Here is a 19,974-nt window from a genome sequence, read left to right on the forward strand (position 1 = left end):
TTAAGACAAAAAATATTACCAGAAGTAAAGAGCAACAGTGCATAATGATAAAAGGGTGAATTTATCAGGAATTTACAATATACCTAAATTTGTGTAGAGCTAATAATATAAAGCAAAAGGACTAGACAAATGCATAATCATCGTTGGAGATTTTAACATACCTTTCTCAGTAACTGATAGAAGCAGGGAAAAAAGTCAGTAAGGATACCGAAGATTTAACCTATCTACTTGGCCTTATTTCATATGTAGAACCTAAGTTACACCCAACGGAAGTTAACTATAATTCTTTTCAGGTGTACGTGGAATGCTTCCAAAAGAGACAAATCTGTGGGCCATAAATCAAGTCACAACATACTCCAAAGAACCTAACCATTGAATTCATGGTCACTGACCACAGTGAAATTAAACCACGACTCAGTAACAGAAAGATAACTACTAAATTCCCAGCACAGTTCTAAATGATCCATGGGAAAAATAAACACAACGGAGATTAGAAAGTATTTTGAACTGAGTTGAAAATGAAAATACAACTTGCTAAAAATTATGGAATGCAGCTAAGGCAGTGATTAGGGGGAATGTATTAGCTCCAAAGGCATATATTAGAAATGAAGAGAGGTTAAACTTCAGTGATCCAAGTGCTCATCACAAGAAGCTAGGAAAAGAACCGCAAATGAGGGACTTCCTTGGTGGGTCCAATGGTTAAGAGTTCACCTTCTAATGCAGGGGACGCAGGTTCAATCCCTGGTCAGGGGACTAAGATGCCAGCCACGTGCTGTGGGGCAACTAAGCCCGTGCGCCACAACTACTGAGCCCGCACGCTCTGGAGCCTGTGCGCCACAATGAAGACCCGACGCAGCCAAATAATAAAATTTTAAAAATAAAAAGAAAGAACTGCAAATTAAACCCAAAGAAAATGGAAGGAAATAATAAAAGAGCAGAATCAATGAAATGGAAAGCAGACAAAAATCAACAATGCCAAGAGTTAGTTCTTTTAAATAGTAATAAAACTGATAAACCCATAGCATGACTGATGAAGAATAAAAGAGAAAACAAATTGCTAATTATCAGGAATGAAAGGTGGGCATCACTGTAGATCTCTAAGATATTAAAAAGTATATACTATGAACAATTTATGAAGCTGATAAATTTGACAACTTAGATGAAATGGATAAAATCCTTGAAACACACCACTTACTAAAATTGACATAATTAATAGAAAACCCGAATAGCTCTATGTCCATTAAATAGATTGAATCTGTAATTAAAAATCTTTTCACAAAGAAAATTACAGTCTCAGATGACTTCACTGGTGAATTCTTCCAAACATCTAAGAAACATATACCAATCTTACACTCAGGAAACAAAAAGTGGGACCGTTTCCCCATCTCGTTTTATGACACCAAAACCCGAGAAGGACAAGGCGAGAAAGAAAATGACAGACCACTATCTCTCATGAACACAGAGGCAAAAATCCTAAACAAAATATTAACAAATTGAATCCAGCAATATAAAATGGATAATACATTATAACCAAGTGAAAATTTTATTACAGGAATACAGGATTGGTTGACATAAAACAAAAACAAACAGAACCCACAAAACTAATTCACCAGAGGAGAAATCATAGGATCATCTCAACAGAAGCAGAAAAAGCATATGACACGATTTAGTACCCACTCATGATACCAACACTGAGCAAACTAGGAATAGAAGGGATTTCCTCAATCTGATCAAGGTGTATGTCCAAAAGACCTATGGCCAACTTTCTACGTGATGATGAAATACTGAGTGCTGCCCCTGCTGAATCCCATCAAGGCAAGGTGTTCACTTTTTAAATTTTTTATTTATGTATTTTTGGCTGCGTCGAGTCTTCGTTGCTGCATGCGGGCTTTGTCCAGTTGCGGCGAGCGGGGGCTACTCTTCGCTGCAGAGCTCGGGCTCTAGGCGTGTGGGCTCTAGAGCGCAGGCTCCATAGTTGTGGCACACGGGCTTCGTTGCTTCGCGGCACGTGGGATCTTCCCAGACCAGGGCTCGAACCTGTGTGCCCTGCATTGGCAGGCGGATTCTTAACCACTGTGCCGCCAGGGACGCCCCAAGGTGTTCACTCTTATAGCTGCAATTCCACATTGTACAGGAGATACCCAGTGCAATCAGGCAATAAAAGGGAAAAAAGGACAGAAAAATTGGAAGAGAAAAAAATCAAAAATCAAACTATTGCTATTCACAGATGACAGACTGTGGATATAGAAAATCCCTAGGGGATCTTAAGAAAAAAGTTTAGAATTAGTAAGTCAAGTTGACCATCTCAAGATACAAAGACAACGTATGAAACATCTACTGTATTCCTGTATATCTGCAAAAACTGGAAAAGCAAATTTATAAACCTGTTGTGGGTTGAACTGTGTCTCCCGCAAAAGATATGTTTACCAAAAAGATGTTGAAGTCCTAATCCCCAGAATGTGTCAATGTGACCTCATCTGGAAATAGGGTCTTTGCAGGTATAATCTCAGGTGATGTCCTGCTGGATTAGAGTGGGCCCCAAATCCAATGACTGGTGTCCTTATAAGAAAAGGACAAGAGACAGACAGACACAGGTGAGAATACCGTATGAAGACAGAGGCAGAGATTGCAGAGATGCATGTATAAACCAAGGACTGCCAGTGACCACCAGAAGCCAGCAGTGAGGCACGGAAGAAATTTTTCCTCACAACCGCTAGAAGGAACCAATGCTGCTGACACCTGGATCTTGGATTTATATCCTCCAGAACTGAGAGAATAAATTTCTAAGCCACCTAGTTTGTGGCACTTTTTTATGGGAGCCCCAGGAAACTAATGCATAACTCTACTTAGGTAATGTCAAAAACATAAAATGCTTAGAAAAAAATTATCAGAAGTGTGCAAAACCTTTACAATAAAAGCTGCAAAATATTGCTGAGAGAAATTCAAGAGCACACAAATAAATGAAAAGATACCATGTTCACAGACTGGGAACTCAGCAGTCTTTAAGATGTCCGTTCTTAAAGATGCCCAAGTTGATCTATAGACTCAGTACAATCTCAGTCACAATTCCAGTAGGCCTCTATGATAAACTGATTTTAAAATGAGTACTTCCCCCCCCCTCCCCATTTCTTGGACTCCAGTTACATGTGTGTTAGAATGCCTGATATGGTCCCACAGGTCTTTTTTTATTTTTTGGCTGCGCCGCATGGCACGTGAGATCTTAGTTCCCCGACCAGGGATCGAACCCGTGCCCCTGCAGTGGAAATTTGGAGTCCTAACCACTGGACCGCCAGGGAATTCCCTCCCACAGGTCATTTTTTTTCCCAGTCTCTTTTCTCTCAGTACTTCATTTCTGGTAGTTTCTATTTATATGCCATCAAGGTCACAGGTATTTTCTTCCAGAGTTTCTAATCTGCTGTTGTAGTATTTTTCATTTTAGATATTGTATCTTTTGTTCTTTGGATCTTTTTTACATCTTCCGGTTCTCCATCTTGTTCATGTTTTCCTTTATATCCTTCAGCATAGTCATAAGATTTGTAATGGTCATTTTAAAGTTCTTGCCTGCAAATTCACCGTCTTTGGTTCTGTTTCTATTGCTTGTTTGATATTTCTTCCGATTTATGGTTTATATTTTCCTTCTTCTTGGGATGGCCTGCTAATTTTTTGCCTGGATTCCAACATTTTGGATTTTACTTTGTTTAGTGTGGGATGGCTTTTGTATTTCTTTTAGAAGAATGTTGGACTTTGTTCTAGCAGGCAGTTAAGTTACTTAGGATCAGTTTGATCCTTCTGAGGCTTGCATTTAGCTTTAGATTCCATACTAGGGTAACAGAACCCCACTGCTGAGCTGAGACCCTTCTGAGGACTCCACGCCAATACCCGTGTATCACCAGGTCTCTCCACCCTGGTTGGATGCCTGGTTCCCCTGGATTTATGGAACTTTATGCCACACGTGGCCAGAGGAGTAGATTCGAGGGGATTCTCTGCAGACCCGTGGAGCGCTCTCAGTGCAGCCCCCTCCTGTCTGCATCTCTGCCCCACACACTCCAGCCACCCCACATGCTGGTCTCTGCTGCCTCTGCTCAGCAACCCTGCTGGGCTCCTCCCCGTGCTGGGGCCTGGACGCTGCCTCCAGGCCGGAAGCTGGGGCCCTCGGAGGCTTACCTTGTTTCCTGCCCTTCACTCAGGAAACACTGCCACGTGCTGCCTCTGTTCCAACATCCAAGCACACCGTTAAAAACACTTCCTTGGTTTCACAACTGTCAACAGCAGGAGGACGGTTTCTGCAGCCACTCTTCTCCCACAGACGCTGCTGCTGAGGTTACAAGTCCAGGCACATGGTTCTCACTCTCCAGACGACACCGTGTTCTCCACGGAAGACAAGCCGGGGCTCCCAGGACCCAGCTGGCTCCACACACTCAGCTACGTGACTTGCCTTGACAGTAAGTTCTTCACAGTCCAGAGCTGTCTGAAATCTCCTTCCGTGCTTCGTGTCTCCCACCCCGCAGTGCTGTTTACTCTTAACGTTTAGTAGTGGATCCAAAACGGACAGTGACCGCCTGTGATTGTCAAGATGCAGCAGCAGAAAGTCACTTCCATTCGGTCATTCTGTGTGATGACTTGGAGGTTTTATTTGTGTTTAAAACAGTATGAACTGTGGGTTAAGTTTTTTCTTTTCCTTTTAAAAAATATAGTAATGAAATTGAGAAGTATCAATCCTTTCTGGTACCATAACATTTTGATTTTTTAATGGCATGAGTATGTAGGCAAACTTCAATAAAAGAACATTTTGCTGTTTTTTTAGCTACTGTTACGTTATTTCATCGTAAGAGTATTTATCAACGTGATCTGAAGAGGCTCCCCCAGAGGCTGACCCCAGGTCGGGGAGTGACCTCATCGGGAATCTGAGGGGCTCGCCTGGGGCTCTGGTGTCCCCATCTGTCGTGTACGGACTGGGCTGAGGACCTGGCTCACACCTAGACCACAGTAACAAGTCACCAGAACCCTGGACTAGGGCCTGAGCCTCCCGGGGCCTGAATCCATCCTCTTTTTTGTTCCTGAGATGCCCGCTTGAGGAATGATCTGAAGCAACATTAGGGTTGGGTCTTGCAGGTTGGGTGGGATTTCCAGGGAACTCGGGAAGCGCGTTCCCAGCACGGAGAGAGGCCGGGAGGCCTGAGGGGCCAAGCGTGCAGACTCGGAACCAGGTGTGGACGGCAGGCCCACGTGCGGGGTGGGGTGGGAGGCGGCTGGGGCCCCTCAGGAGCCGCGTGTGGTGCGGTGGGTGGTGCTCAGTGCTGGGGCACACAGGGCGCCCCTCACCACGGCTCACCTCACAGTGGGGAACCTGTAGGTCTCAGCAGCCAGCACGGCCCACAGGGCAGACGAGGAAGCAGAGGCCTACAGGTGGCTCGGCCCCCACACAGCCTCAAGACTGTTCGCTGGGAGAACAGGGATGGGCACAGGTGGGTCTCGGGGCCCGAGCGGGCAGCTCCCCTTAGGGGTCCAGCCTGGACTCATCCCAGGGTTTGCTCCCTGGCCCTGCCTGTGCTCTCACCAAGTGCCCTGCCTCAGCCAGTGGGGGATGAGCCCAGCCCTGGGCTTGGGGTCCCGGGGGAACGTGGGTGGGGGGGGGATCTCTGCCCCTCCCGAGGACACTCTCTGGTGCGGTCACAGCCTGGCCTCAGTTTCTTCCTTTGCTGGATCACCCCATCACCCAGAAAAACAAGCCAGCCTCTTGACCCCAAAGCCCCTCTGCCTGCTGCCCCTCCCCCCCTCTCCTGTAAACCAGCTTCCACTGGGCGCCGGCCAAGGTCACCTCAGCATCAGAGCCACGTGGCCAGTCTCTCCCTGCCCCACGCGGCCTCCAGGCTGCTCTCATCCTCACCTGCTCTTGATGCCTGGTTCTGGGGCTCGAACCCTGGTCCTGTCTACACAGGTTCATGAACATTTCACCAGGCGCCTGATGGGCAGTGCAGACCGGACCCCTCCAGGGAGCGCAGCCCATCCTTCCCAGTACTCAGACCACAGCCTTGCGGTCCTCCTTGCCCTCTCATCCTCCTACCTGCATCCCGTCTGTCGGGAAGCCCTGTGGGTCCAGCTGTCAGAATGATTCCGCAGGCCAGTCCCACTCACCCTCTCTCAGGCTAAGAGCCAGGCCGGGCACGGTCTCCACAAAGAAGCGGGCCCTTGCCGCTCCCCCTTCACTCAGGGACAAGCCACATCCTCGTGTGTGCACAGCAGCAGCTCTACCAAGAGGCTGGGAGCAGTGGGAGCTACGGAGGGTCCTAGGGGGTGAGTGGAAGCTAGGCTGCAGCCAGGCGGCAGCGCCACGCCCGCTTTCTGCAGACTGGTGACAGAGCTCAGAACAAAGGGACCACACGGGGATTCCTTTCCTTCACTTAAATACTATTAGCACACTGCTGCCAGCTTATACCCTATTAAATATTTGTAGTTCTTCACTGCTGTGTTGGAGATCACCCTCCCCCCACCCCCGAGACTGGGTGGGGGCACCTGCCTACAAGGCCATATGGAAGCCCAGCCCACTCCCCACTCCCCTCTGCTGGGCCCCCCCAGCCCCTTCTCCACACCCCTGCTGTCCTCTTGGCACTTACCACTGTGGACCACCGACAGCGCTGAGTCCCTGGCTGGGCTCTGTCCTGGGCATGCGAAGGCCCGGGTGACCTGCTGGATGGAGGATGGTGAGGGCACCAGGAATCGAGAGCCGCCGCCGCCACCGGTGACCCTAGAGGTGCTCCAGGGCCGGGGCCCGGGGTCCCCTCGGGGGCACAGCCATCAGCTCGCCCGCCCCCTCCCCGCCGCAGCCCATCACAAAGCAACCAGACGAGGCCTCCTGCTGTACTAATGTATTCCATCTTTCAAAAAGAAAGACATGATTTTAATATTACTTAACAATATGTTAAAAAAGTAGCCAGGCAGGCCTCCGTGTTAATACAGCCGAACACTCTAACAGACTTGACGGTGTGAGTACTGGGTGGTGGTTTGTTTTTGAACTTTCTCATTCTGCAAGGGATCTTACACAAGCTGGCTACAAGTCAGGGGGATCAGACACGGACAGCGCGACGTGTACACTCTTAAACAGTAGATTGTGGAGGAGAACGGAGAGCCCTGCCCTGCCCGGCCGCCTCGGGTGGGACGCAGGGCACAGAGAGCTGAGCGCAGCGGCACCCCGGCAGGACAGATGGCGGGACAGGGCGAGACACAGAGGCAACGGGCCACGTGGGGATGCGAACCCGTCCGGCCGCGGCCCAGGCCTCCGAGGCCGCGGCGGTGGAGAAGGTGGCAGAGCTACTGTTCCGATCCGACGGCAGAGCTACGGTCAAGGCGGCTCACTCACAGACTACACGCACACGAGCTAACAATGCGGGTCGAGCAGCAAGTTCTCGGTCGGGAGGGGGCTCGGGTGCGGCGGCCCACCCGCACAGCCCGGGGCAGGCACGGCAGCTCCGGGCCCGGCCCACCGCCCGCGCGTCCCTCTCCAGGCGGTCCTTGTTCAGTGGGCAGCAAAGGTGGCTTTTTTCAAGCTGAAATTGGACCAGTTGATGGACAGTCTCTGTCGGGTCTGCCTAGCGGAATCCAAACAGAACCTGCGAAGAAAGGAAGCCAACGGTCACGGGAGGAAGAGGCCCACACCCGGGATGCAGCCGGCGAAGCCCAGCACCCTCCGGGGTTCAGTGTGCGGGACCCCGCTGGCGTCCACCGTCTCCCCACGCCTTGCTGCCGGAGGAACAGGGTCCCACCCTCAGGACACTGGCCAGCACCCTGGACATCTCTGGGGCTTTGTGTCCTTTTCTCTCGTTCTTCAGGAAGCTGCCCGTCCCAGCCAGGCTCTGCCCACGGCCACCAGCCTGCCCTCATTTATCCACAAGGTCACAGTGAGTGTGATGTGAAACAAGAGTTTGTATGAGACACAGTTACAACACTGCCCGCCCCCCTCGCCCCCGCGCCCGCCCTCAGGGGCAGGTCGAGTGCAGCCTCGCAGGCCGGCTCTGGAACACCACCTGCGTGCTGCCCCCTGCTTCCCAGGCAATGATGGCCGAGTTCCATATTCAATGAAGGAAAGAACATTTTCTTTCAAAAGCCTTTTCTTTTGCCTATTTCTGAAATTCTCACCCTTCCAGCACTAACGTGAGTAGCAGGAATTTGAATTAAACTAGAAAATGGTATTGTTGTCACTCGTTCAGCAGGTGACACGAAGAGTTTTTGCTTCAGCTGTGGTTAAATCGCTGAACCAGTCGTCGGTGCTGTGTGCCTGGAGGACTGTGTCCAGGTAGACGAAGCCCCCGGCCACCCTGCCCCTCGGCGAAGGGCTGCACCGTCTCCCAGGATCCAAACTCTCTTTCCCTGGACACAGCTGGCCAACCCCAAGTCCTAGTGGTGTTACCTTTTAAACCTTCTGGAAGCTTCCACCTCCTCCTCCACTGTCTCTGCATCAGCACACGTGTGTCCCCACCCTTCACGCCGCAGCCAGAACGCTCGGAAGCACCAACCACGGCCCTGCTCCAAGCCGCTCAGAGAAGAGCTGCAGCCCAAACCAAGCAAGGTCTCCACGGGGCCCAGGCGACCTGCTCTGCGTCCCCCCCCCCCCCACCACTGGCTCCACTCTGGACACCACCTCCCATCAGGCCTCCGTACTGCCAACTGTGGACTGGGTCACGCATACGTACCTACACGTGTACAGAACACACGAGTACAGGTAACTATAACGCAAAAGCCTGGGTACCCACCCCCCAGGTCAAGAAACCCAACACTGCCAACCCTGGGTGCCATGCTGTGCCCTCCCAAGCAGGGAGCCACCATCCCAGCCTTTGTAATCAGCAATCCTCATGGTTCTTTGTAGTTTCACAACTCGACGGTGGCTCGTGATGATTTTTTTCTTTTTTTAACATTTAATGAATGAATGAATGAATGAAGGCTGTGTCAGGTCTTTGTTGCGGCACGCAGGATCTTCATTGAGGCACGCCATCTTTTTTTTTTTTTTATTTTTTTAATTTATGGCTGTGTTGGGTCTTCGCTTCTCTGCGAGGGCTTTCTCTAGTTGTGGCAAGCGGGGGCCACTCTTCATCGCGGTGCGCGGGCCTCTCACTATCGCGGCCTCTCTTGTTGCGGAGCACAGGCTCCAGACGCGCAGGCTCAGTAATTGTGGCTCACGGGCCCAGTTGCTCCGCGGCATGTGGGATCTTCCCAGACCAGGGCTCGAACCCCTGTCCCCTGCATTGGCAGGCAGATTCTCAACCACTGCGCCACCAGGGAAGCCCCGAGGCACGCAATCTTTTGTTGTGGCGCACGGGTTCCAGGGCACGTGGGCTCTGTAGTTGCACCACATGGGCTCTCTAGTTGAGGCGTGCAAGCTCAGTAGTTGTGGCACGTGGGCTTAGCTGCCCCGCGGCATGTGGGATCTCAGTTCCCCGACCAGGGATCGAATCCGCGTCTCCTGCATTGGAAGGCGGATTCTTTACCCACTGGACCGCCAGGGAAGTCCCTCATGTTGATTTCTAAACACAGAGTAACAGAACTGCACTGTATGTTTTCATGTTGCTCCTTTCATTCAACAGTACGTTCATGCGATTCCTCCGCGAGGCCACAGGCGCGGTGGGACTGTTTGCTGGAGTATGTGGGACGCACAACTTGGCCGTTGCAACTTTACAAGAGCCGCCAAGCTCTTCTCCAAGGTGGTCTGACCTGACCTGCTGCTCCTCGCCCGCGGAGGGGGTCGGGCCCAGCTGCTCCCCAGTGCCAGTCGGGCTGAGGCCCCCGCGGTTAACTGGTCACAGGTTTTCTGTGACATTGACTGTTTCATCTGCCCACTTGTCAACAGGTCTGTCTTTCCTTAATGGTCTGTAACGTTTACACATCTTGATACTAATCCTTTGTGATGTGCTGCAAATACTGTTTTCTCACTTTCTTTAAAGCAAATTGTTGATTTTAATGTAGCTTAATTTATCAATCTTTTATTTTATGGTTGGTGTTTCTAAGAAATCTTTCCCTATGCTCGAAATTAAAAGGTTTGCATATGACACTTAAAATCTTAACCCATCTGAAGTTGACCCTGAGTGTGGTGTGACGCAGGGAAAGCGCACTTGCACAGCTCCGTTTATGAACACGCCTTCATTCCCACAGGGATCAGCCAACCCATCTTTTGTCATACACCAAAGCTCCGTGTTCGTACAGGCCTGTTTCTGGGCACCAATGCCACCATATTTTAATAACCAGGACTTTCCAAGTCCTTACAATGGGCAGGAAAAGGAGCCTTCCTTATTCTTCCTATTCTTCCAGGAGGATATCAGCGATCCTTTACAATTTTTTTCTTTTTTGGGTCAATGTAACACATATATAGCAGGGTGAATAAAACAAATGTATAACATAAAGAATCATTATAAAGCAAATACCGTGGCTCACCCGAGTCACGCTGGGGGTGAGTCAAGCACCTGCCTCGTGCTTCCTCTCCTCAGAAGTAATCACCATTCTGGCTTTTTACGTTGATCACTTCCGTGTCTTTCTTTAAAGTCTTAACGCCTACGTACGCATCCCTGAACAACATACTTCACTTCTAAAAACACACTTTATTTAGGTATAATTTATGTCCAGCAAATTGCAGTCAGTGTAGAGCTCACAGTGCTGACAAACATATACGTCTGGGAAACCATCACCTCAAAGCAAGACACAGACCGTTTCCACGAAACCCCAAGTCTCCTTGCCGCTCTGGCCCCAGGCAAACAGCGACCTCTTGGTCTGTACCCACGGATGAACCCGTGTGCTCCGGGATTTCGCGTCAGTGGCGCCTCCGCTTCTCGCACCAAGCGCGCCGCCTCTGAGGGCTGCCCGTGTGCTGCAGCAGCGTCCACTGGATGGACAGGGCACCGTTCTGTTTATCTGCTCATCTGTGTGGACCTCTGGGTTGACCCCAGTTTTGGGCTACAAATAAGACTTCTAGGAACATTCAGGAACGAGTCGTTGTGCAGGCATCCACTCTGCTTTCTCTTGGGCTTTTGGGCAGCCCCCAGCAGTAGAGTTGCTGGACTTAATAGTAGGCATATTAAACAATGTACTTTAGTTTTGCCTAATTTTAAGTTTATATAAATTGGATATCGTGTACATTCTTGAGCATTCTGTCTCTGTTAACATTCAGTTTGTAAGATGCATCTGTGTTGCAGATTGCTCTGGTTTGTTCCTTTTTGTTGCTATAACACTTCTCCTTTGACAGTATCACAATGTGTCCATCCCAACAAGTTTTAGAAACACTGTGTTAAGTTCCACAAAACCCTTCTTGGGTTTTAAATCCACAGATAAACTTGCGGAAGCTGGAGAGCTTAAAGGTACTAATTTTTTTTTTTTTTTTTTTTTTGCTGTGTAGTTCCATTTATATGAAGTTCAAAAATATGCAAAACTAATGTATGGTGAAAGATCATCTTTACTTTGGGGGTGCTAGTAATGACTGGGGACATATGAAGTAGGCTTCTGGGTGCTGATAATGCACACCTTGGCCGGGTGGTGGTTACCTGGATGTGCTCACTTTGTTAAAATTCACTGAGCTCAAAGGCACTAATTCTTCTACGAATGAACACGAAGAACCTGTGTGACCTGGGTCCTTCAAAGCTCTTCTGTGAAGTCTCATCGCCTTCTGTGCACGAGTCTTGTGCAACTCCTACTAGATTCATGGATACTGCACAGATCATGCTGCTGTGATAAATGCTGTCTTCACGTAAACTACATTTTGGAATTATTGATGGTGTAGAGAAAAATAAATAACTTCTGTACACTTATCCTACAGCCAGGCTCTTGCTAAACTGTCCTATGTTTTCTTCCGTAATTTCCTACGTAGACGATTAGATCATCTGTAAAATGAAATTTTACTTCCTCCTTTCCATGTCTTATGCCTTTAATTTCTTGTCTTACAGTGCTCGCCAGGAACCACAGTTTAGGGTTGACCAGAAGAGGAAATAAGAGGGCAGCATCTTTTTGCACGTGCTTCCACATCTTTCCCATTTTGGAAAACGTTTCATGTAGCTTTCTTTTCTCTTCTTTCTCTTCCTCTTTTGGTAAATTCCTTTTTTAAGGTTAAAGATATTTTCTTCTATTGCTTATTATTTTAAAAAAATTAGTTATAAATGGGTGCTAAGATTTTAGCAAAGGTTTTTTTCTGAACTCACTGAAATGATCACATGGCTCTTCTTTACCATGTTAATGTGCCAGATAACACTGTGGATTTCCTAACATCAGAAACTCCTTGCATTCAATCCTGGGGTAAGCCGGTTTGGTAACATGCTGCTCTTTGAAAATACTGTACACTGTTGGATTTAGCATGTGAATATTTTCGTGATGATTTTTGCACCTAATATTCATGAGAGAAACAAATGTGTCATTTCCCATTTTTTTCTGGTATTGTTTTTGGCAGATTTTGGTATCAACATTTTACTTCTCTCATAAAGTGGGGAGCACGCTCCTGTGCTGTCTCATTTCAATTCTCTGGTAGAATCTACAAGACTGAATAATCTTTCTTCGAAAGTCTTGGACAATTCTCTGTGAAACTGTCAGAATGTAGTTTTCTCACTGGGAAGACTTAGAACTGCTGCTTTACTCTAACAGTTACTGGACCATTCACGCTATTTTTCTATTGGGTTAATTTTGTGTCTTATTTAAGTTTTAAAGTTAATTGTTGTAAAGTTGCTCCCAGTCTCTGGAGTTATGTCCTCCTTTTCACTTACGTGCTCACAAAATCAAAGAAACCCTTTATATTAGAGAATTTCAAACACACCCAAAAGCAGAGAATGGTAAAATGAACAGAGCCACCATCCAACTTTGATAATTATCAACGTTCTGTTTCTTCTTCCATCTAATTATGGTATTTTGGGTGTCTTTTTTCTACTTTTCTTGACTAGTGTCTCTCAAAGGTTTATTTATTTAATGTTTTCAAAGAATCAAATTTTGGCTTTGATGATCTTCTCTTTGTTTCCTATTTCATTATTGCTCTTATGTATTATCTCCTTTGTTTCACTTTCTTTGAGTTTATTCTATTGCTGTTTTCCTAATTTCTCAAATTAAATCCTAAACTCATTAATTTTCAGGTTTTTAATACTTAACTCCAGCATTTAAGGCTTCAGTGGAAGTGCTCCCAAAGGCAAACCTTTTTTTTTTAATTTTCTTGAAGTACAGTTGATTTATAATGTGGTGTTAATTTCTGCTGTAGAGCAAAGTGACTCAGTTTTATATACATATGTATATGTGTGTGTGTGTGTGTGTGTGTGTATGTATATATATATATATATTCTTTTCCACTGTGGTTTATCATAGGGTATTCAATATAGTTCCCTGTGTTCTACAGTAGAACCTTAGTTGTTTATCCATTCTCTATATAATAGCTTACATCTGCTAACCCCAAACTCCCACTCCATCCCTCCCCTCCCTCCTCTGCCCCTTGGCAACCACAAGTCTGTGCTCTATGTCTGTGAGTCTGTTTCTGTTTCGTAGATAAGTTCATTTGTGTCATATTTTAGATTCCACATATAAGTGATATCATATGGTATTTGTCTTTCTCTGTCTGACTTACTTGACTTAGTATGATAATCTCCAGTTGCATCCATGTTGCTGCAAATGGCATTATTTCGTTCTGTTTTATGGCTGAGTAATATTCCATCGTGTATATGTACCACATCTTCTTTATCCATTCATCTGTCGATGGACATTTAGGTTGTTTCCATGTCTTGGCTATTGTAAACAGTGCCATTACGAACATAAGGGTGCATGTCTTTTTGAATTATAGTTTTTTTCCAGATATATGCCAGCAGTGGGATTGCTGGGTCATATGGTAGCTCTATTTTTAGTTTTTTGAGGAACCTCCATACTGCTCTCCATAGTTGCTGTACCAATTTACATTCCCACCAACAGTGTAGGAGGGGTCCCTTTCTCCACACCCATGAGCAAAACCTTTTCTGCAATTCCACAGGTTTTCACATGCAATATTTTCCTTATCTTTTAGTTCTATATATTTTTAAATGTCCACTGTGGTTTTGTACTTGACCCATGAGTTATTTAAACTTACATAATTCCAGATTTCCAAATATTTAGGGACTTAAAATGTACCTATTGTAAACATGCAACTTCAACATGTTGTGGTCAGAGAACACAAATTATACAGCCTTCTTTGACATGTTTGAACCTTGCTTTCTGTGGCCCAGCACATATCCCGTTTCTGTGGATGTCCCCGTGTGTGTAAGAACTCAGCTCTCTGTTTCTTGGATGCAGGGTTTCACCTACATCCGTTAGACTAAGCTTGCCAGTCAAGCTGTGTTGATCTTCCACATCTTCACAGGGAGGGCTGGGGCTGCTCAAGCCAATCAGGACGCAGAGAAATTGTCTGAGATCTCCCCACCAGGATAGCGGATTTGTTTGATTCTCTGTGAAGCCCAAATTGCTTTTGTATCTTGAGGCTATTTCATTAAGTACTTGTGTTTAAAATTCCTATTTCTTCCTGACAAATTGAACATTTTATCATTATCTAGCAAACTTCATCTATCCCTTGTGTTAAAATATACTTCGTCTGAGAGTAACAACTGTAACAGTTTCCTTTTTCCTTTCTCTTTATTTCCACCTTTCTTTTCATTATAGTTTAGGTATGTTCTTGTAAACAGTAATATATACATATGTGTGTGTTGTGTGTGTGGTAAGTGTGTGTGTATATATATATTTAAAAAATTTAACAACAACTGACAAACTACTTTTGTCTGCTTACTGCCTATCATGGTTACTGACACAACTGGACTAGTGTCTATCATCTTTTTAAAATTTGTTTGTTGTACTTTCTCTACAATTTATATTTTTTTCTCTTTCTGTTTTTGATTTTTTTTCCTTCTACTGATTAGCAATTTATACACCCTATTTCTATTCTTTTAATGCTTGCTCTTGAAAATTGTGTCCCTGCCCGTTTAGCTTAAAGTTGAATGTTAACTACCCTGAACAATAGAAGGACTTCAGGATACTCAGCTCTGATTTATTTCACACTAACTGACATACTACTGTTGTTCAGTACTGGAGTTCTTTCAAACATAATGTCAGTTAGACATTTACCTAGATTTATCAGGCTGTTTTTCATTCCTTCCTGTGTATGTTAGAGTGATCTTCTGAGGTCAATTTCCTTTTTCTTTTCTTTCTTCTTTTTTTTGGGGGGGGGCCACGCTGCGCAGCTTGCAAGATCTTAATTCCCCCGACCAGGGATCAAACCCATGCCTCCTGCAGTGGAAGCATGGAATCCTAACCACTGGACCACCAGGGAATTCCCGATTTCCTTTTTCTTAAAGTATAATTTTAGATGTTTCCTTTTAAAACAGGTCTCTTTGTAGCAAGCTCCTACAGTTTTTCTTTATTATGGGAAAGAACAGTTTTGTGGGATACATAATTATAGACTGACAATCTTCTTTCAACACTGTAAAATAAATATCACTCCATGGTCTCTGGTTTCATATGCTATGTCTAGAAATGGATTTTTGTTTGTTTATCCTACTGGTATATGTTGTGCTTTTGAATTTGTAGATTCAAATCTCCCACTAGTTCTGCAAAATCCTCAGGCATCGTATCTCTTTAAATCCTGCTTTTCTGTGGTCTCCATTCTCTCTCAGAGGGGCTTCCGTTAGATGTATGTCAGACTTAGCCACTCCTCCGTGTCTCTTCAGCCCTCTTTCACATTTTCTATTTTCCTTGTATCTTGGTACATTCTGGGTACATTTTCCAGCTATATCTTCCAGTTCATTAATTCCCTCTTCAGCAGTGTCTAATCTGTTTATCAGCTATCTATCTATTGAGGTCTTGACTTTAATAATTCTATTTTTCATTTCTAGATTTTTACTGTTGTTCCTAGGTCTTGGGTGTTTGATAATCTTTGTTTATAAGGTCATGCATGATTTTAAGGTGTGTGAACCCTGCAGGTCTACCTTGGGAAAATATTCCTCCAAAGCTTTGCCTACATCCAAGAAATGCCCCTATTCTATCCCCTGCTCCCCAGAATCCAGCTTCAGGGCAAACTGTGTTAATAATTCAAGTAATTTAGGGACCTCCCTGGTGGTGCAGGGGTTAAGAATCCTCCTTCCAATGCAGGGGATGCGGGTTTGATCCCTGGTTGGGGAGCTAGATCCCACATACCGTGGGGCAACTAAGCCCACGTGCTCTAGAGCCTATGCACCACAACTAGAGAGACTGTGTGTGACAACTACTGAGCCTGCACGCTGCAACAATAGATCCTGCATGCCACAACGAAGATCCTGTGTGCCGCAACTAAGACCCAACACAGCCAAATAAATAAATAAATAAGTCAGTAAGTAAATAAACACATATTTAAAAAAAAAAAATTGGGGACTTCCTTGGTGGTCCAGTGGTTAAGAATCCACCTTCCAATGCAGGAGACGCGGGTTCAATCCCTGGCTGGGGAGCTGAGATCCTACATGCTGCGGGGCAACTAAGCCCACATGCCACAACTACTGAGCCCCCACATACCACAACTAGAGAGAAGCCCGTGCTCCACAATGAAGAGCCCACTCACCACAACAAAGATCCCGCAGGCCGCAACTAAGACCCAATGCAGCCAAATCCATCAATCGATCAACTTAAAAAAGCAATTCAAGCTGGTACCTGCCAGCTACAGATTCTTTTGGACTTTGTACAAACACATTCATATCATCTGAGAATGACAATTCCACTTCTTCATTCGAATCCTTATCCCTTTGTTTCTTTTTATTTCTTTGGAAATAGAAGTTGTGATAAGGGGCATCACTGTTATTATTTTTTTAATCTCAAGGAATGGCTTGTAATGTTTCACCATGATGTATATAACATTTACTGATTTTATGGATTCCCTTCACCATGTTTAGGAGAGGCCCTTCTCATCCTAGTTAAGGGTTTTTACTATGAACGCTTAACTTTAGCAAATGCTGTCCCATCTGCTAAGATTTAAAAATACACACACACACACACATTATAAATATATATAATTTTAAGAAACATTAGAATTTACAATACTTCAGATATGAATTGATGACCTTTTGTACTGCAAACTGCTCTTGTGAGTGTCTGTGTATATGTGTGCGTGCTTTCTGAAACAAAGAGATTAAAGTACTTCCAAAGAAAGAACAAGGCACTTTAAAGAAAAATTTTCTTGCCATGAGTCACATAGTAGATATTACTGAACATATTATGACAAATATTATTAAACATGTACTGATAAAGTCCTGCGTATCAGGAAACCTGAATAAATTATCCAAAATGTTACTTTCCTCCTTAAAAGCATGCCATATCACTGTGTTCCAATGCCAGCACATACAAAGATCAGCTGGGAGGCTTGTGAGAACACGGATGTTGGGTCCCAAGTTCCTAGGCGATGCTGCTGGTCCAGGACCACTCTGAGATATGCTGCCATAAACCAGGCTTTACACACACGGGAAGGGAGAAGTGAGTGAAGTGTGGGAGTGTGGGCGAGAGGGCTAGTGCGTGTGTGCTCGGGGTGTGGGTGGGATGTGCATGGCAGGCCTTCACGTGCTAGAATGCTACAAAGGAGCCGGGCTGCTTGGCTAGCTGACACAACTTCTGTCCAAGCAAGCGGCCGTGCTATGTGGGAGGGTCATGCATGGGAACCACGAAACCATCCTTGTTTTGGACCACACTCTTTAACAGTTACCTTTTGAAATATTCCACTTCCCTCTCTGTCTCGTCCATGTCCACACTGTCTAGGTCGATATCTTTAGGCAGAAAGACATCATCTGTAAGATGAAAGAAAAGAGGCAAGTCAACTAAACAGCAGGCCATCTTAGCGGGACAGAGCAAAGCATTTGGTTTTACTTAATTTCAACAAGTTCACAAACTAAAAATCTTTTCTAAAATGAGATTTTGTATGGGACTTCCCAGGCGGTCCAGTGGTTAAGACTCCGTGCTTCCAATGCAGGGGACGTGGGTTCCATCCCTGCTCGGGGAACTAAGATCCCATGTGCCGCAAGGTGCGGCCAAAAAAAAAAAAAAAAAAAAAAAAGTGAGAACTTGTCTAATAAAATTTTTTAAAAAATTAAAAAAGAAAAATGAGATTTTGCAAATGGCCACAGGTGGGCAGACCTCTCTCATGCACTTGGGAACATCCAGGTCACCTGGAATTAGCGAACTCCTGTGCTGAGTGAAGGAACCCCTGCTTCCGGCCAGGGAGAAGAGACATACCTGCTGCCGCCACCGGGAGAGCCCTTGAGAAGACAGAAGCTGTCTGCCCCAAGGCCCCGCTGGAGGGAGGGCGGGGGGGTGGGGGGAGCAGGGGCACGGCTGTCAACAGACGCCGCGGACGTGTCTGTACCCAGGACCCAGATGTCAGCCTCTGGAGGAAGACGGCTCTTCTAGGCATTCAGTTTATCCAAGCAACATCCAGAGACTTCATCAAAAAGCTTTTCCGGTTGTCCCTACCAAACGCAAGGCTATATTTCATTTTGCAGTTGAACAACCCTCTTTGAAAATAGGCTACAGCAGGGAGATGACTGATGAGGGAGCCTCGGCGCCTCTGAGGGTTTTAATTCTCTCTTCTGCTCTGCCCACCCTGTTTGGTACCTGCCAGGCGCTCAGAGGCTCCATCCGTGCACACCTGGGTGCTGGGGGGGCGCTGGCGGTGTACGCACAGCACCGGGCTCCACCCACGGACGAGTACAGACCACCGACAGTGCTCTGTTAAAGCCAGTCTCCATTCCCTGTCTCCACCTTAGCATGGGACAATTTTTCGGAATCTTCAGTAAAAGACTCCCTTTCCTCCCATCACTGGGCATGTGCACAGCAGCGTAATGAAGGTGCGGTTTACCTGCATACCAGCAGCTAACACTGCTGAAGACTCCCAGCGCCATGCGGAGTGCCTTCACATCCGCCAGCTCACGGCAACGCCACGGCCACTGAGCAGCCCCCGCACGCCCCCCTGCACGACCACGGCCCCTCCCGCACAGACAGCTCGCAGCGGCCTGGGTCTTCCTCGACTCCGCCCCCCGCCGCTGTATCCCTGTGGTTTCAGCCACACCTGGATACCAACACCACCAAACCACCCCCACTCCAGACCTCCTTCATGAGCGGCTCGTCCACAAAGCCACCTCCTCTGTACATCCACCCTTCAGGCAGCTGACCCCCAATGCGGGCAAAGCCGCAGCCGTTGTGATCTGCTGCAGCCGCTCCCTTTCTGACAGTGATCTAGAAATGATCCTCCCCCCCACCCCCTTCCTCACACTCGTGTCCCACCTGTCGCCCCTGTCACCATGCTGGGCACGTTCCTCGTCAACAGTCGCAGACGCCTGTCTCCGTCCCACTGCTGCTGCTTCTGGTCTGCCCCCCAGCCCCCGCCCAAGCTCCCTGGTCCAGGCCGCCAGCCCGCACGAGTCACCCTCACCACAGGCCCCTTCCCAGCCACTGAGACCGTTCATCGGACCTCCGCTGCACACCTCCCACAGGCATCTCCTGGAGGCCCACTGGCTGACCCTGGTCAAGGAAACAGTGATGCACGAGGAAAGGCGAGGTGGGCCAGGAGTGTTTACAGATGTAAGGAAGGTAAAGTCTTAGAAAGGCCGAACTCAAGTTATTCCATAAAGAAGTTCTAGAAGAAGAGTTGCTTCAACCACAGAAGCAAACACAGAGCAGACACGCCTGCTGGGAGCGCTCTCATTATAAAGTGACTTCTAATACTCTTCTAATTAGAACTGATAACCGGTATTGAAAATCTTGGCATAAGAAAAAAATGGGACGGAACTATAACAAGATCCAGTATCAGACAAACATTTTTCACAACAAAACTTATTAACCAGGCTGGCAAGAAAGAGCGACCTGAAGAGTTTCACACCCGCCAGGCTGTCTGTTCACTGTTCAGACCGCAGGCTGGCAACAGAGAGCGACCTGAAGAGTTCCACACCTGCCAGGCTGTCTGTTCACTGTTCAGACCCCAGGCTGGCAAGAGAGAGCGACCTG

The 19,974-nt window shown here is 46.8% G+C and overlaps 2 protein-coding genes across 11 annotated transcripts in view; one reads left to right on the plus strand and one right to left on the minus strand.

Moving 5' to 3' along the window:
- TNIP2 (TNFAIP3 interacting protein 2) overlaps positions 1-4,780 on the plus strand; it is a 41,932-nt gene extending 37,152 nt beyond the window's left edge. For 2 of the 4 annotated variants that reach the window (XM_036853616.1, XM_036853617.1), the window contains exon 6: positions 4,307-4,780. In XM_036853616.1, the coding sequence (XP_036709511.1) occupies positions 4,307-4,531 (225 nt within the window). In that variant the 3' untranslated portion in view covers positions 4,532-4,780. Of the gene's footprint in view, positions 1-4,269 lie in introns of all 4 variants that reach the window. The other 2 variants (XM_036853618.1, XM_036853619.1) reach the window with 1 other exon arrangement.
- A 2,074-nt stretch (positions 4,781-6,854) lies between these two features.
- FAM193A (family with sequence similarity 193 member A) overlaps positions 6,855-19,974 on the minus strand; it is a 173,028-nt gene continuing 159,908 nt past the window's right edge. For all 7 annotated transcript variants that reach the window (XM_036853425.1, XM_036853424.1, XM_036853423.1 and 4 more), the window contains 2 exons: positions 17,681-17,762; positions 6,855-7,607 (listed from right to left, as the gene is read on the minus strand). In XM_036853425.1, the coding sequence (XP_036709320.1) occupies positions 7,514-7,607; positions 17,681-17,762 (176 nt within the window). In that variant the 3' untranslated portion in view covers positions 6,855-7,513. The remainder of the gene's footprint in view (positions 7,608-17,680; positions 17,763-19,974) is intronic.

The sequence above is a fragment of the Balaenoptera musculus genome, chromosome 5 (assembly GCF_009873245.2).
Source record: "Balaenoptera musculus isolate JJ_BM4_2016_0621 chromosome 5, mBalMus1.pri.v3, whole genome shotgun sequence".
In the NCBI taxonomy this organism is placed as follows: domain Eukaryota; kingdom Metazoa; phylum Chordata; class Mammalia; order Artiodactyla; family Balaenopteridae; genus Balaenoptera; species Balaenoptera musculus.